This window comes from Oxyura jamaicensis, chromosome 1 (assembly GCF_011077185.1).
Source record: "Oxyura jamaicensis isolate SHBP4307 breed ruddy duck chromosome 1, BPBGC_Ojam_1.0, whole genome shotgun sequence".
NCBI lineage: Eukaryota > Metazoa > Chordata > Aves > Anseriformes > Anatidae > Oxyura > Oxyura jamaicensis.
Genome location: NC_048893.1, coordinates 141,508,726 through 141,527,413, shown reverse-complemented (window position 1 = coordinate 141,527,413; position 18,688 = coordinate 141,508,726). Strand labels below are relative to the sequence as shown.

Here is an 18,688-nt window from a genome sequence, read left to right as displayed (position 1 = left end):
TAAAATCAGAAAAGGCCCAATAAAACACAATAGGAAAAGCTTTGCTTCTTTTAAAGCTTTTCAACTCTTTAGCCACCCCATTGCCTTTGGTTCTCTGAAGACCAATCACTTCCAAAGCTAAAGAGATTATGCTACCCCCTTGCCTTGGTCCTCTGAAGACCAATCACTTGCAAAACTGAAGTCTGTCTTAAAGACTATTCAGGTCCTCTCCACTCCCAGTAAACACAGCTACTGAAAGTTGTGGATAAGTTGCTTAACATCCAAAACATCTCCAATTGTTGCTGACAGTCAATCTAGCATTAATGTAAGGCTGTAAAAATGAGACCATCTACCTTGTTTGACCTTAAAGTTCACTGTTCCTCCCATACCTCCCAAATTCTTCACATACAGTCACTCCCCATATGCAAGACAGACATAGCAGATCTTTGAACTAACAAAGCTATTTCTCCTAGAGGCTATTAAAAGAATTGAAGAAATAATCTTGCTAGACAGACTGGTGACAGAACCATATACATGGCTCGAAAAAATTGATGCAATACTTACAGGATGGTGTGGTGTAAGCTGAAAGAGGTTTGGAGAAAGAATGGCAGGAGCAAAGAATCTCAGGAAAATAAAGCTGCTGACAGCTGTATACCTCACATCCAGGTCACCTATTAAAAATATATATATATTTATTTCTACCAAGTATTTCAATAACCCCTCCTTTAAAGCCCTCTGCAATTGCCAGAATGCCTTCAGAAAGCTAACTCAAACGTGCTGGAAATGCACCTATCTTCAAGTTAAATCACTATTCTAATCTGCTTCCTTTCATGAAAATACACAGGGGAGTTGTTTTGCCTGATCCTAGTTTGACAATTGCCCACCCATTCTCACAGAGCCAAAACAACTAGGAGGCAGAGGAAAGAGGTCTCTTGGCAGCCAAAAAAACTTTGCAGTACATGGGCCTCCTAGGGCTATGAGTTGCAATGACTCCAATAAATTGGACTTTATTACAAGTCGATGTATGAGCAGAAAATAATTCAGTTGCATGGAGCCCGCGGGATGAGCTATTACAAAAAGTGGAACATTTAAAAACAGCATACTTTATAAATACTGAAACCATAAATATGTATCAACATAAACTCTTTTAAAATGTTGTTTCAGTGTTTTTCTTTGAATGTTTAAGAAAAACTCACAATCATCAAAAGTACTGTTTTTCATGGAATGAATAATCAAGGAAACGACAGCATTTATAATCAGGAAAAAAAACACACCCCAAACTGTGTTTGGGATAGTATCACATTCAGTGACTAAATCTATCATGGATCATGCAGACTTCTAGATTACACCTACATTTAAAAGCTATCAGAGATATAAAATGAAGCAATACAGAGAAAGTCACCTTGAAAACGTTTGGCAGCCGATTCTCTCAGTGAAAAGAAAATATCACACATCACTGTAGGACAGCTTACACCAGACTTAGTAATTACAGTAAAAATGCGATCAACATACTGCCTCAGATTTTCCTGAAAAATACAATGATTATGACACAATTGATACCATTTTCTGTTGTGGAAAGCAGAAGATTATTCCTGGTTTTATTCATAATGCCATCATTAAGAGATTCTCACTTCCAACATCATATACTTGCAAAACAATCTCACTCGCAGTGATTCTCTCTTCAATAAATGTAACGATTTAAGAGTAAAAATGTTATCCCTATCAAAAACATCGAGTTGTGGTTGTATGACATATTATTTGTTTTCAGAGCCCTGTTTTCTATGACATCACTAAAGCCACAGGCTAAGCTATCCTTGCTTCCAACATTAACTTTGGGTATTCAGTTATTTGTCATCAAGCCCTGATCTTCCAGGGAGGCAGGGAATGTAACATTCGACAGATGCTGAATTTATAGCATAATGTAAAACTGGTATAAAATAATTATACGCAATTTTTGACGTTAAGAAAGCTTCCAATGTATTCTAATAAATGACAGATTTATTTGCAACATTAAATGTCTGAAGACCTAAACTACACAAGACAGTATAAACAGAGATCCAGTCTTCAAAATCTAATGCATACCCTGTTATTTTCCAAGTTTTCACCATCTTTTAATTTCACAGGATCAATTTCACAAGGTTTATGTACCTGGCAGATCTAGAAAAAAAAAAAAGAGTAATTAATGTATTAGTTTACCTTCAAGTCGGAAAAGTTTTGTAAAATGCCTCATCTGATTTTTGGATAAAAAGCCAACAGTATAATTTGTACTTTTTTCTTGACAAAGCATCAAAGGTAAATTACCAGTGATCTTCGTTCTTCTTCCAAAAAGTATCACTAATTTATTCTACCTTTTCTTTCAACTAAGATGAAGAATTGGTCAGACACTCTCAGGCAAAACTGTTCCAGAAAAGTCCTATATTTCCAAAAGAGCCAACTTTGAAAGTATATCGATATTCTTTAAAAACTGTTTTTTGTTTTGTTTTGTTTTTGATGAAACAGTAAAACAACAGCTGAAGAAATTGTCAAATCATTTAAAGGAAGTGTGTGGTCTGAAAGTATTGCTCAATTACTGCATGAAGAACCCCACACCCACCGTTCTGGACTGGACAGATAATAAACCATTGCCACAACACATACATCACACACACAATTATCTAAGAATAATTTTATTCATTTAAAGCCACTAGATGAAATGCATTACTTAAAACTTCCCAGCAGCTTTCTGCTATAGATATATTCTTTATTCACCTGAGTTGTTAGTTTATTAACTTCTCAGAAACAATACACATTAGATTTTATGAAATGGAATAATTTGAAAGCTTCCATTTGTCTAAGTTCATTTACTTTAATACAATGCAACTGTTGCTAAACTGGGTGACTCAGCTTTGGCTAAACTAAGACAAGATTTTAATGTAGAAACAGGCTTGTAAGTGTTATTCCTACAAGTCACCTTAAAACGAGAAGGAATAAACAGTACTTGCTCCCTGAAGGCCTTTTGCAGTGACATTTCAAGTCAAATAAACAGTCTAAACTGCTCTTACCTCATCTATAATTGGCTTTAGTGTAACTTGCAGATAATGCATCCCTGCCAGTTTCATTGTCTCATCAATGCACTTGGAAGTTAATGAGTTTCCTCTGAAAATGGTGTTTGGATCTCTGGAAGTGAACAATTTTCTGTAATTTAGTCTCTTTGTAATAGACTGCTAACATGCAGAAATAGAAGCAGTGAAAGGTGATGGAAACATGTTTTCAACACACAAACAAAAATTCCTTTCAACACCAGCCTGTCATTAAATGCAGTCATGTAGCACTTAGTGCACTCCCAGGTTGTAACAGAAAAGCAGCCGTCATATTAAGTCCTGAGGGACTAAAGATCATCTTTTTTTTTTGTATTAGAATAGTGTGTGGAAGCCTCAGTGCACCATCCAAACACATGGCAACAATGCAGGCTCAAATCAGAAGGGTTTACAATACCAGTGAGGGAAGCTGCACCTGCTTTCACACGCTACTGAACAGCATTCATTTCAGTAAGGGAAGGAGAGAGTGATTCAAGTTTTGCAACAACACTGGACATTACATGTGACCTCCCACAAAATATGTACATTTAAACTGGAAGAGAGATGAAAACACCAGCTCCAATGACACAGCCATCCTTTCTAAGTGGCTTACAGCACTGTTCTGTGATAATACTGTTAGGCATAGTTCAGATCCCAATTCTGCACAAAGAACTGCATGGATAGCTGATGCTCTGCAGACTTCCTCATTTTCCTGAATGACCCACCTCCACAGAATTCTTCTTGTACTAGACATGGCTACTGCAATTCGTTAAGATTACCTATTTGCACTGTCACACACACTTTTTTTTTAAGTGTTACTTGCATTTTGAGAACGCAATTGAAAATTACATGTTCATTTAATTTTGTACATGCAATTCCTTGCATATCAATTTCAGTTATGCAGACAGGTACGTAATCAACATTATCATCTACACCTGTATCATCAAAAACTGTGCCTGTGGACAGCAGATCAAACTTGGACGTGAACTCATTTACTTGTTCTTGTACACACACTAACAGCTTCTCTGTTGCTTACAGCTTACTACAGCTGTACTCATTTACATGCGATACGTTACATGATGAATTACTTTGCTGGATCGTTTATTTTTTTTTAAATAAAGAAATTTCTTCACCCTGCATCAACCAAGCTGTTCCTGCCAACCTGCAGCATAGAAAAATATACCTGCCTACATGAGGAAAAACACTCTGTCCCTAAGACGCCGAAAAAAGCCAGCCCATACAAAGACTCTATTTAGTACCAAGGAACTGTTACTTTACAGTCAATACCCGTCATTCCCCTTGGTTCCCAATGATCTCTGCTATTGTCAGTCGAGAGCATGGTTAAGTAGGCACAAGGCTTGTTGCAACGTTATGTTCTTTAGGACCTGCTTGGTGGAAATACTGTATCTTACATTGCTAAACTGTCAGCACACCAGTAAGTCAAACAAGGGACCCAAAAAAAGTGATAAAAGATTCTGTTTTCTGCCATCCACTGCCAGATCCAATCTCATCTTCATTCCTCAGACCTCTAATTGGAAAGATTAGACACACAGCTTGCCTTTAATATTCATGTCTAGGAGGAAACTTGCCTTTTGTTTTGAACAAATTCAGCAAACACTTTTACTCAGCACTAGATGGCTTATTAGCACACTATAAAGCTGAAATTATTTCATATGAACAGTTGAAGATAAGGTAGGATTTTAAAGTTATCATCAAACAATCAAGACAAAGAACACAAAATCCCTGCTCTCAGACCTTAAAACAGTTTTGCAAGTAGACTTCACAAAACATGATGGGAATTCCTCCTCAAACCTAACTCACCAGATCTGCAGAGCTTCTGTAAAGAACTCTGACACCAGCTGGGAAGAACAGGAGCAACTCCAACAATTTCTGATGAAATTGCATATAGCTCCAGGAACTGAGTGACAGATCCTCACGCTAGCCAACACAGGTTAGGTATGTTCATAGCAATTGGTTCAGTGGTACTTACTGAGTTCTCTTCACTTCAGCATTCGCAATGGCACTTATGAAAGGCACAATTCTGCCATAGTGTAAGAAAAGCCTGACAAGAGGTATGGCTGCTTCCTGTTTTTCTCTGCAAACTTCACCCAAAATGTGTGCAGCTGATGCTGAAACAGGCTGAACAGTGGAAAGAAATAGAATCTTTGAGAGATCATTATAGCACAAGCATAATTCCCTTCTCTTCCCCTTATCTCCTTAGTACATAACCCCACATAACAGTTGCAGCAGCCAGTTACTTAAACAGGCCTGTACATAACATGGCAGGGCCTCACCTCCCAGGTTGTGTTGGCTTTAAGTTTTGATCACAAGAGGGCAGCAATTTAAAAACTATTGCACTACAGTATTTTTCCCTCATTTTTAATAGCCAACTTTTCACTGAATGTGACTGTTGCCTGGGAAGCAACCAAAGAGGAAGAACTCTAAACCTTCTCATTTTCAAGCCCCAATGAGAACAAAACCCAGCTCTTATACTGAAACAAACAAATCCAAAACCAACTGCTAAAACTATACACAATGGCAGATGTGGTCCATCCCTCAGATATTTCAGAGTTAGTTCTTGGTTTGGGGTTGTTTTGTTCTTGTCATTTTGTTTTGTTTTTAAATTGTACAAGTAAACCTGTTCCCCTCTAGTAAAGGAAAACCAATTGATCAAACTTTAGTTTACTTTGCATTTTCCTATGTAAAATTAGAAAGCCACAGAGAATATGCTGCTTTTTAAAACCACTGGTGTTCCTGGGTGTGCCTTCACCCACCATACTGCAGGCAGATAAAGATCTTTTCTGCAAGGACAGAAAACAAGTATGAAGGATATGCAGAGCTTAACAAGACCCTGGTGTGGAAGAAGGAAGGTGATGAATATTCTGGTAGTCACAAACCTATGGTGCCAACAAGACTGTGACCAACATTCAGGGAGACCCCTGTGAGGATGATCCATAGGTAAACAACCAGCACTGCAAGCAAATTACCTCAACATCTGCAGATTTTAGCAGGAGATCTCTAAGTGGACTGTAATAGTCTGAGGAAAAAACATGGTCCTCAGTGTAAACCACATTTAACCTTAAGGAACCAAGGTCATCAGGCTTCAAAGACTTGTTACCATTATCTCTGGGCTGCAGGAAATACCTGATATGCAAAAAAAATGATAAAAGTTTGTGCTGAAACACAAAATTATCTCACAGGTTATGCATGAACACAGAGAAAAGCTAAAGATACACACAACCTTTCTATACCTCTCACATTTCTTGAGAGTTCTGACTCAGATTTTTTAAATCATGTTTGTGAGTCTATTTTGCACCAACTGAAACACAGAAAGTTCTGATCATTAAGATTTATGTATGATATATAAAAAAATCACATATTCATCAAATTATACCATTGCTCCTGAATTGCAGTAAATAACACCACAGAGTCAAAGTATTAGAACTCCCACACGCAACACAGAGGCAGACTGAAATCTCTAATCGTATCATCACAACTTCTTACATTTGCTAGGATTACTCTGGCTTGCTTAAAAAAATTTAGATACAAAAAAATTTAGATACAAATTAAATCCATTTAAACTTTATCACATAGCAGTAATTATTCAAAGACTTCACAGAAGCCATATGTTTCTACTTATACACTCCAAAAGAAAAATGTCAAGTACCATGCTTCATAAGAGCTAGACTGTCGGAGAAATTTCAAAGGAAGCCTCAGTTCTCCTAGAAACTCGTCTCCAAACTTCAAGTTACTGGCATTCCAAAGATCAACTCTGTAATAAAAACATGTAATTTTTGAGATTCTTCATAAATAAATACATAGATAGATAGAACTTTGTTTTCAACACACCTCCCTCTCCCCCCTCCCCCCGCCTCAAACCCATGAGTTACAAAGTTCCAAAACTGTACTATATGGGTTTCCCTGCAGTCAAGAGACAACCTTGGATCTCTGGAGTCTTGCAATTCATCTCCATTAAACATCACCAAAAATCAGCTAGACTACCTGTTCCCCATTTGTCCTGTTTCCAAATATCGATACTGATAAAGATCCAGGGGCTCTCTGGATATGCCAGATCATGAAAAATACAGATAAAATGAAGACCAGAGGAAAAAACTGCACAGACATTTAAGGACTCCATACTTCTAGTCTCAGCCTTGTTTGGATTTATCAGCAGCATAAGCAGCAGCATTACAGACTGAGGTTGAACTTCCTCACAGTCCTTCCCCTCCTTTAGCTTCTGGGAAGAATCACTTGTCAAGCTTACAGATCTGCTCCTAAGGTAGTTCTGTACAGATAGATACTCAGAAACTTTACCACCTCATAACGTGTGCATTGTCTGAAATCTACGCAATTTCCAGCACTTTGTCCCTCACACATGGAAGTTCTGGTATGGCTGACTAGATGATACTTCCTTCCCTTTCATGTGCTCTTTAACATCAGGATGTAAAACAACTGCACCGAGATTCGGAGTAGAAGTACTGGCGTCTAACTTGGCCTTTGTGGATAAATGCTGCTATACCCACCTCAAGAGTAAGGATTTCAAACTCTAGGACATATATTTCTGCACATATTTTAAGGTTTCCTTTGAGAGGTGCTTTCATTTTAAAACAAGCTCAGCTAAAAATGTGCCTTAAACTTGGGGAAAAAGCTATGTGCAGAAAATATACCGGTTTTTGAATAACTAAGACTTTTAGGAAAACTGTAACTGTAACTTGGGTAAGATGCAAAGTCATCAAATTATGGACATATTTAGACCACCTTCCTAGTCTCCAGCAAGTCACTGTAGGCTTGTCAAGGAATGAGGCTTGACAGTCCTGCTAGGTTTTGCCTTACCTTATGCAAGTGCAGAGGACGTCACTTCTAAAACCCCTGAGCCCTGTATCTTTCAGCAGTGTCTCATGCATCAAGTTTCATATGCTAGACATACCAACAGCTCACATTGCAGGTCTACTGGTTTAAGTTCTTCAAACTCTGATATTTTGAGTGTATTTCTGTAGGGCAACAATCCCCCACAAGGAAAAATTTCCGAGAACTCTGCCTTCTCTCCTCTTTCTCCATATCTGGTTGATTACTATCTTACTAACTAATTCAAATGGCTCAAATGCAGATTCAGCAGGGGATGGAATCTTCTGAAGCTTATTAAGCCAAAGGTAGCATTTACCAAGTATTCACAGGCTCCTGGTTTCTAGTTTATCCAATTTTTTTCAAGATGCACACTAGCAATAACACTTCCAAACACAGTCTCACACACTTCCACAGGCTGTACCAGTACAGCAACTTCAGTTACAGAAAAGAAAAACAACACCGAAAAAAAAAAGCACCAAAAAAAAAAAGTGTAAAGGTTCTGCAGGAGAGGAACTAAGAACTCAAGGTAGATCTCACACTACACAATAAGCAAAGCAGGCATGCAAATTCTGACATTATTGTTTTGGGTGCTTGGAGCAAAAAGAATAAGCAGCGTTAAAAAATTATTATACACCAACCCCAGTGTCTAACAGATTACTGTTTCCCAAGTTTTTTAAAGGGCAAAAGCACGGCAAGTGTTATTCTGAAATGGTCAGGCTCTAGTCAGAAAAAGAAAAAAAGAACAACAGAGAGGGGGAGGAGAAACAATGAATTTCACCAGAACATCTGGTCCTTTAGTGTTGATATGCCCTGCCTGCAACTTCCTACACCCACTCAAAAAAGAGCAACTTTCATAGATGTAGAGAAAAACCATGAGAGACTGAGCCTCCTCTGTACCCCGTGGAATGGTATTTTCTCAGGAGGGAGAAAGAAAACAACCCCCCGAACCCACTAATTGTGCGATCCATCCAGAGGGCACGGGGGCAATCCAACTCTGACTGAACAGGCCGAAGGAAGTGAGGGGGGTGGGAGGGGGGCCCAAGATGGAAACAAGAACACTCTGTCCTGTATGGGGCAAACCCTCTAAGCAAAGAGTTTGCCCGACCAAAACTAACTCCTTATCTACTTTTATTTATTATTTACGTGCTTAATCTTTTCCCAACTACTATTTTACAAGCCCCTTCACGAACTGTTCACCTTTACCACATTGCCACATGTTGGTTTTAAGGAATGGCAGGCTTCTGTGAAGCTCAGCTACATCTCATGTGTCTCTGCATACAAGTAATTCCCCCTTCCTGTCTCACTGAGCCCTGGCAAACACAAAACCAGGAATGGACACGCAATGCTGCGGTACCACAGTACCTGAACCACCAGCTGAGTGTCAAAGTAGAGGGCAATGTGGCAGCCCTCCTCCTTCATTACCATAAATGCATCTTCCCTGTTTGGAATAAGCATTGTTCCTCCTGCCTCACCTCCCCTCCTTTGCTTACTGCCAGCCGTGCTTCTGAAGGCCCTAAGGACTATTTTGAGAGAGAAGCCTCCCTGCCTCTCCAGCAGGGACACCTGGGGAGAAAGGGGTGGAAGGGAGGCCACCATTCTTCCTCAACCCTTCTTCCTCCAACTCCTAGAGCATACGGGAGGGGAAATACCATGTCACTTGATGTGGATACAGCAGTTTTCACATACTGTGCATCCCCCATCACCAGACGGCCTAAATCTCTATGTTTCAAGTCTGTGATGGTACCCCACACGTGGCATCTCAAAGCTTTGCACCCCCTATTGTTTCCTCCCCACTCTTTCTATTCACCCATTCCCACGGACATTGCTGACAGGCCTCAGCAAGTTTTAAGACAGTAGTAAGTGAAGGGGTTGTTTTGGTTTTGAAATCAGAGCCGCTTCTTTCCTGTGCAATGGGTCATACCCAGCCTCACACGAACACTGCTGTTCTGCCTTCCCCTGCCTTTCTGGCGGGGAAAAGAGAAGGGAAACTGCCTCAGCCCCAGAGAAACTCTGAACTCAAGAGTTTCCTTTCAGGGAAGGAGAACCTTATCTGGGTTACCAAAATGAAGCGATGAAAAAAACCAGATCCTTCAACAGAGAGCATCACAGAGCTCCTGGGCTCTCTCGGGAAACTGAGGGAGGGAGGGAAGGCGAACTCAGACAGAAAAATCTGTGTTTAATGGCAAACGGACATTAGCATACACACATACACACAGGGTACCAAGGAAAGTAATGGCCAACTCTCCCACAGCAGAACTGTCACAAACTCACATTTGATCTACAGGACCGTGCAGGTAAACGAACAGACACAGTCATGGAAGATTCCTCTTGAGTTATCAACATTGAAACCATGCTCATGATTTTGAAAGAAGAGTCTACTACAAAGGTGCACAACTTTGGAAGACAAATAGTGGAAAATGTTCTCACCTAATCTCCATTTTGTCAACTTCATCAACATCTTCAATATCAAAATGGGACTTCTTGTTGTAGCTACTGGGTCTTGTAACCTAATAAAAAAGAGGAATCTTTACCAAATTGAACTGAAACAGAAGCATTTCTGAGTTACTTATACAAAGCTCTGGAAGACTGCAGTCATTTACTATCAACACTGTCGTCAGTCCTGGTTCTGAAAACATTCATGCGTGGGAACAAACCTGTTGACTGAACAGACTCCTCACTATAGAGAAGCAGTAACAACCATATCCAAGAATAACTACATACACCACACTTTATTTATCAGAGAAAGGATTCCTTTAATATTGCTACAGTACTTTGAGTTTTGCATAGGTAGAAAATAATGGGAAGATAGCTGCAAGTGTAGAGCATTAGCAAAAGAAGGCTTTTGTAGAAGCATTTCTTAACATTTATTTTCTAGTATGATTTTAAAAAAGACTTTGATATTTGTATTTTTTCATAGTGTGTCAGAAACTTGAGAAAAAGGCCACCCCACCCAGCTGAAACCACAGCAGGAACTGATCAAACACAAGTGCGTATGATGTGTGGGTTCAGCTCCTGGTTGCACACAGAAGCTCAGCTTTATTGTAGGTTTAAGTACTCTTGTGGCTTAATGCTTCCCACTCACAAAAACTGGCTTTTATTGTAAATTTGACTACTTGGTTTTGTACTGTACATCAGATGAGGATGGTACAAACACGAGGGAGGCAAAGATGTAGGTGCACAGAAAGAGAGAAACCAAAGAACCTTCAGCATGTGACATGTAACAGTCTTGTGTGTATGACCACTGGCTCCATCTTCCAGGAGATTAGCAGCATTGGAGACCAAATGCTCTAGCCTATAATTGAATCAAATGCACCTGTAAGCCTAACATCAGGTTAATTTAAATAAATCAGACAACTTCAGCAGCTCGGCACAAATTTTCTCACCCTGCTATTGCAACCATCTTCACTGTGGCATCAAGAAATCATCCTACTTAACTGAAAATGATTTACTTTCTACTACCATTGTGGTGTAGCTCTGAATAGGGAAGTAAACTTCAGTTTTTATGACCTGTAAGACATGAGTTGTTATAAAAAGTCACAGCATAAGTCTACTTAAAAGGGCTGTGCCATAAGTGAAACACTTTTCTGAGAAGTTTTGCTGGAGTCTGCATGCACAAGGTCTCTCTGTTTGCTTGTGTGACTGCTTAGTGTGCAGATTAATCTAAATGCTGGAAAGAGAGCTGTGTGGGGTCCATCAGTTCCAAGGATGGAAGTAGGGATTAGGGAACTGTCAGCCCACAGTGCCCAGCAAGCTGCCCTGTACCATTTTACAAGAAAGGGTGTAAAACTCTGCTATGTCAGCCCCTGTCTTTAGGCAAAGTTGACAAGCTGTTTATCAGCTGCTCTTTTGTTTTCAGCACATGCAGGTTTGCAGACAGATCCCCAGCACTACCTTATTCAGTTCCCGTAAGAAGGAGATTTTCCTGTAGCTCCGAGCCCCTTCACCATGCCGCAGCTGGAGTGGTGGTGAAAATGGCTCCAAACCATCAGGTGCAAGTTTCGCTCGTAGCACCCTTTAAATAAGCCCTTGAATTTCTCAAACCGATGATAAGCTATTTTCCATTTAGCAACTTAAATCTACGTGACTTTGCTGTAGAAAGGAAAGCATCTCTTCACTGACTCTTACAGATTTCTCTTCTTCCTTGGAACCATGGCCAATTGCTGCGCTAGCAGACTGCAGGAAGCTGATGAAGCTGTTTGGAAGCAGTAAATGACACGTCTGTCAACAGCCCGAATCTGTGCAGCTCCACAGGAATCGGGTGAGCTACAGGTCTGCGCACGTCTCATTAGCGAACGCATTTCCCAGTCGGAGCAGTGCTGCTGAACCTTGTCCCTTGGAGACATTTAGCCTGGTATGTACTAACTACTCAAAATGACATAAATTTATGATGGCTCTGTCTGCACTGGGGTATGATATTCTGGCTGATTCGGATACTGCCCAAGCTCTGTTCTTACCCATACAGAAACCCTTTTATTCCAACTTAGAAGAACTTGCATGCAACCTGGCTCTTAGGATAAAGTCAAGCTAAGCAAGCCACCAGCCCCCTTCCAAAACTCCACTTGGAAGGTGCTCTCTGTTTCTCTCCTTCCTCTCCCTGTCTGGCACCACCTGGCAGGTTCAGTGTTTAAATACCAAATGTTCACTGCTCCTGCAGCGCACAGAAGGCAGAGGAATCAGACAGGTGAAGCTTTGTGGTAGACAGGCTGAATTCCTCAATTAGGCTAATTAAAAAGCTCTCGCTGTCAGACACCTCCAGAACTGCCTATATTAAGAATGAGGAAGCCTGTTCTGGTTTATCTACATAGAGCATCACTCCTGTGTCACTGCCAAAGGCTGCAGCTCTGGGCCAGGTGACAGACTGAAATCCTGAACACAGCAGCAGCACAGTGGGTTTCAGTACTCAGTGCCATGGCATCTCTCCCACCTCACCCACGCCGGTGCAGCACCTCTGTAGCTGCACGCAGTCAGGCATGAAGGCTCACCGCTAGCCAAAGGTAATGCTGCAGTGAACTTACACCCTGGGAAGAGATCTGATGGATTACCAGAGGAAAGATTACCTGAGATAGCTTCCCTGGCCAACCTTCAGGGCTTCCACCCAGGTGGGCGGTGAGAAAGCGCTCCTGCCAACAAAGAACTTGAGTATCTGTTCCTCTAATCTACATGTCACAGCAACAAGAGCACACTGCTGCTGCTATGACTGACTTCAGATCAGTTGGTACAACTGTCACGGTAGTTTGTAGAGCAAGGAGGATGACAGCAGTAAGACCCCTGACGGGCACTGCAAGAAGGATGCCTGTATTTCAGATCTGAGTGACGCAGCCGCACGCTCGGCTCACATCTCCTTTCTGACATGGGTGCCTCTGTCCCTGAAGTGGCTCTAGAGATCACATCCCTAGGTGTCCTTCCTACGCCAGCAACAACTTCTGATGAGGATGTAACATGGATGATGCAAGACACTTGAGCAAAAAGGGCTTTCCAGTGATATGCCAGCTGCACTGTCCTGTTGTGGCGTTTCACTCACTCAATTATGCCAGATATATTTTTGAGGTATCTATGGAAATAGAACAGTTCAGCATAGACCACGACAAAAATGTCCAAGAGAAAAAGAAAAGAGAAAGATACACATACTTTGCAGACAGAATGAAAAGTTGCAAATTATAAACACATGCACATATACATATGGACACACCACAATTACTGCTACTTTTGCCAAAAGAACCAAAATGAGCACTTTTATGAGTTATACTTTGTCTTAACTGGACTTGTTGAAAACATTCGGTGTTAAATAAAGCTCAGAGGTTTCACCCACCGGTATTGCAGCAGACTATGGTAGACAGCTGAAACATCCAGTTTTAAATACATTTTTCCTCTACTGCATTCCCATGAGATAACCTTCCTCCCATTGACTGGGGAAGAAGGGTGGAACAGCTACAAAACCACAGGCTAAAAAAAGTGTACATATATACACACATCTTCTTTTAAATCCCATTCTTAAATGTCCTTTTCCAAAACTCATCTGGGCTGAGTTTGGATCAAGTGCAAAGCCTCCTGCTCAGGAGAAGTGCCCACCTTGAAGCTTCTCCTTCAGAGCACCTGGGCTGAAGCAACATAGTGCTGCCTCAGCAGGCAGCCAGTCTGATCCTGGATACTTCTTTCCCCTGTGCTGTGCTTTCAAAACTGCCTTCAAAGAAGACAGCTGGCACAACATGAACAGGATGCTGTGCCAACTATCTACAGTGTAGTATTTCAGCTTATCACCCGTTCCTTTGAAATACCAACCTCAAAATAAAACACTTCATCAAAATGGGGATTGTTGGTCTTCTTTTTAACTTTAGTCTTTTTGGCTTCCGATCTGAATAAAGGAAAGAAAAAGAGTGTAAGAAAACATTAGCAGAAGTGTGATCCTAGAACAGAGCCGCTGAGGAACACATTTGATAAAGCCAGAATGCCACGTGCCTCCAGCACAGCAAGGCACACACACTCGCACAGATTTAAGGGAGAGATTCACCGCATGCCTATTTCTCTCAAGTGGCAGTAATCACAGTCTGCTATCCTTTCTTAAACTAGGTCCTTGAACCCTGATTTTATTACTTTCTTGATCCAGTAGCATCTTACAACTGTACAAAGTGACTTGCAGGAATGGGGCTTTGACCAGCAATATCTGGGGGGTGGGGACAGTGGACACAAGAATACAGAAATCCAACTGCTTGGTACAGGACTAAAGCCAGCCAACGTATTTTGCATTGGCCAGCCAACAGCTGTTTGATGATTTCCAAATGCTATGAACCTATGCTTGATTCGTTCTAGTTACCTGCAAGTGAAAAGCTCTGTGAGAAGCACTGTACGATCCCGTGTCACGCCTTCCCCTGAAGCTCTCCAGTAATAAGAGGGCACAGATAAAACAGCCACAGATGGAGAGCTGAATCAGCCATGTGGAAAACTGACCTACTAATCATTTCATCCCAGAATCTACTCCCTACTTCTCACGCAGCAAGGCTGCTTAGAAAGCTTGTAACTGTTTTTATCGACTGGACAACAATAGGTATTCTTATCCAGTGGGCAAGCCAAACTGTGTTCAGTTCCCAGTGCTGCTACATCCTTCCTGTGTGACTTGAATGGGCCAGCCCACCAGCACACACTGCTTCCCCACCTATAATACAGCCACAGAAACAGCTCCAGTTAAGCAATCTGTTGGCTCTGTAAGTACACACTACAGAATAAACAGCAGCACGTTTGTTTGATGTTTTTATGCTCGGCATCGCATAAAATCCAGCAGCAGAAAGCAGCTTTCCCACTCCCCAAAGGAGAGGCTTTGTAAAATCCGGCGAGCGGACTGATGCACAGATTAAAAGTGCCTCACTATTCCTAGGAGGAGATGAGAGAGAAGAGAGATGCTAATTGCCTGCAGGACGTGGGGCAGACTGCCTATCCCATCTCATCAGTCACACCTGCCAATCAAGCTCTGTACGGATAAGCCCACGAGGGAGGGCACTGGGAAGCAGGATGCAGAGCAGATGATGAAGGCAAACACGGTTATTGGGCAATTAATGCACTGGATGGGTGCATGCTGCGTGCTGCCTGCAGAAGAGAGGAGGTATCTTCCCCCAGTCAAAAAACAAACAAACAACAAAACCAGACAGGAATGGGATAGAGCCCTACTTTAAAGGGGAACACATTATCAGTTGTCCTACATTATCCAGACTGGGCAGGGGAGGGGGAGCAAAGAGAGGGAAGCTTGGACGTTCAAGGATACCAGCATTAGTCACCAAATCTCCGTAACAGTTCCAGTTATAAACACCAAACACCATCTGAAATGAGTTACATGCTTAAAATGTGAAAGCATACAATTCAAACACACAGCTCATTAAGGGACGTAAGACGTAACACACCCAGGAAAAGATGAGGAATCCAGACCAGTCTCAAAGCCTCCTCTGTGCGCAAGGTATTTGTCAAGAACGCATCTTATTTATGGTGTTTTGAAGAAGCTATTGTAAAATATTGTAGTTTTTGTAGCCTATGCTACAAAATCTGATTCTTTGAGCTCACAGGAGAGCTGTGTTTTTTTCTGTCATGGCACACACATAAAAGATGACACTCTACATAAGTAGAAACAAAACTGCGACATCCAACAGCATGGGGAATTTTGTAACAGAACAGGAAAATTTAATCCAGTATTTAAACTGAAGATTGTTATGCAGAACCTAATTACTAAAACCTCATTCCAAATTTTATCCATGCTCTTATGTCCACGCATAGTGAATTACAGGCTTGAGTCACCTAGGGTTTCCTACACACACATTAATTTGCCACAAATTGCAAGTGACAAGACCCTAAATATTCACAAACAAATGTGCAAATTCTGCAAGACGTTGATGTATTCAGCTTTTTCTTCTCTCCCCTGCCCAAAATTAGGCAATAAATTTGGTCAAAAGCTGGCCTCCAACTGTGAGGTGAGAAAATGCACAAATTTAAACCTAACCACAAATTACATACTCCAGGATATTCAAATTATTCAGGGATTATTCAGACCATCACATACTCTAGTAGACCATCACTTACTCTAGTATCCTTCAGTGGTTCATACATGTACACACAAATTATTAATATCACAGAATCACAGAATCACAGAATTTCTAGGTTGGAAGAGACCTCAAGATCATCAAGTCCAACCTCTGACCTAACACTAACAGTCCCCACTAAACCATATCCCTAAGCTCTACATCTAAAATATATTTCAGTGGAGCCTAAATATTCTGTCCATCTGAGAATGGTGATTTCTAGACAAAGAAAAGAGGAACCATCCTTATGAAACGGGAGCTGTTGCACGTGCGATACTTGCCTGGAGGGTCCGGCTAAGGTAACGGTGGCGTAGGGGTCACATTGCCCATTCACGATGGGCAGGCCTTGGCATTCGAGAACTCTAGAAAACAAAAACAAATGCAGACAAACAAATCAATAAAATAGGAAGAGATGGGAGTGAAAATAAAATAAAAGCAATGCATCTTTAGCCTGTTCCATTTCACAACAGTTATTACAATTGCAATGCCACTAAGAACAAGTCTCTAATTTATACCTAAACTTGCAATTGCGTCTTAAATACTAACTTTAACAGGGTGAAAAATACTGTAAAATTACACAGGAACCTCAACTTGAAGGACTCTTATTATGCAAGTACAACAGCTTAAGTTTCATGAAATAAGAGTATGCTGACAAGACGGGAACTGTCACCACTTGAAATTTCTGTAACAATTTATTCACCAAAAATAGTAATAGCCAGAGCCTGCTTCTGTAACAAAGGATTAAGAAAAAAATCACAGACACAGACCCCTGCAGTAGTCAAATCATTCATCAGAATCACATCCATGAAGGCCCATGTGCTTCTGACAAGATTTGGCACAGGCTTATTTGTTAAGGTGGGTTAACTATGGACCGAGAGTCAGCATGACATATCCATCTTTCTCCATACAACTTGTACACAACAAAATTGAAAGAAGAAATACATTCAGCAGCTCTGCACTGAGGGAGTCAGAGAACACACTGGAGGGACAAAATGGAACAAATTAGTTTCTGTTGCAAGCCAAGGTGAGAAATTTGCACTTTCGCACTCTCATTTCAAAATCTCTTTGGCAGAACACAACAACAACAACAAACGATTGAAATAATGTTTCATAACCTAAGATGTCCTGAGGAATGCAGCACCGATTGGAAATAAAGGCAGAGAGGCCAGTTGCCAGGGCTCTCCGTCCCGAAACAAGTTCTGCTTCAACCAGGTAAGCCTGGTGGTCCCATGTATTTAAATGATTAAAACTGGAAAATTTTGATGACGACAAGCTCTGAAGCTCTTCACACAGGAGATCAGCACTGTACTTGCAGGGTGAAATACCTTGCACACTTCTGGGTGTGCAAGAAAGTAAGATTTTCTTATTTTATACGATAAAATAAACCAGCAAAGAAATAAGATTTGTTCTACTGCTTTCAATGACAGCAACTTTGATACAAAAAAAAAACCAACAACAGACAAAAATTCAGTAATAGATAGTGCTCCGCAATTTTATCCACAAAGAAAGTATTTTGTAACATATGGCATGGACTTCAAACAGGGCTTAACCACGGGGTTTTTACTTACTCTGCATAAAGGGATGAAAAAGTTCATGTTCTGCACCAATACAGCAATCTGGTTTGTGCCAGAGGAGGTTCTGCCCTAAACCAATCTAGCCTGGTTGGCACAGTCCTAGAAAGTACACCACGCCTGAAGATGGTACTAAGGTGGCACACGCAGAAGTGGTACGTTTTATTAGTAGTGGATTCCCAGACCTATTCGCAGAATGAAGGCTAAATACCTGGCTGAATGAAGGGTTCCCAGTAAGGCACTCACTCACAAGCTTCCCATTTGCATAGCCCAGAGATGCAGGGAATATAACAACTCAGCTGCTGACCCAGATGGCCCTTCTGGTTCACTAATACTAACGCACGAGAGAAATGTGTTCCTTATTGCAGGTACTCCAGTAAAGTCACAGATCAAAACCACAGAGAAAGTTATGAAAACCTTGGATTATGTATGCACTCTGCAGCTTTTATTTCTGGATTGTATTCGTCCACTACAAGGTTGTCTTCTGCACAGACAGAAGTTAGAAGCCTCTTTCATACATGCCTAGCTTAGCAGGTAGGTGACACTGCAGGGTGCTGCCATGCAAACAGCACAATTCCATCCTTGCAACAGCCAGAAACAAAATCTGCAAGGTCCTGAAACCCTTCTGGCAGAGTAGCTAGACATGCAGGAGGAAAACCTGCAAGGAACAGCAGGAAGC

At 41.1% G+C, this 18,688-nt stretch overlaps 1 protein-coding gene across 2 annotated transcripts in view; it reads right to left on the bottom strand.

Moving 5' to 3' along the window:
• Nucleotides 1-18,688, bottom strand: part of RASA3 (RAS p21 protein activator 3) — a 120,464-nt gene that overhangs the window by 14,446 nt on the left and 87,330 nt on the right. For both annotated transcript variants that reach the window (XM_035317366.1, XM_035317374.1), the window contains exons 6-15: nucleotides 16,720-16,800; nucleotides 14,160-14,232; nucleotides 10,308-10,387; nucleotides 6,703-6,807; nucleotides 6,023-6,179; nucleotides 5,026-5,174; nucleotides 3,021-3,135; nucleotides 2,062-2,136; nucleotides 1,382-1,505; nucleotides 544-650 (exon numbers count right to left, since the gene is read on the bottom strand). In XM_035317366.1, coding sequence (XP_035173257.1) covers nucleotides 544-650; nucleotides 1,382-1,505; nucleotides 2,062-2,136; nucleotides 3,021-3,135; nucleotides 5,026-5,174; nucleotides 6,023-6,179; nucleotides 6,703-6,807; nucleotides 10,308-10,387; nucleotides 14,160-14,232; nucleotides 16,720-16,800 — 1,066 coding nt within the window. The remainder of the gene's footprint in view (nucleotides 1-543; nucleotides 651-1,381; nucleotides 1,506-2,061; nucleotides 2,137-3,020; nucleotides 3,136-5,025; nucleotides 5,175-6,022; nucleotides 6,180-6,702; nucleotides 6,808-10,307; nucleotides 10,388-14,159; nucleotides 14,233-16,719; nucleotides 16,801-18,688) is intronic.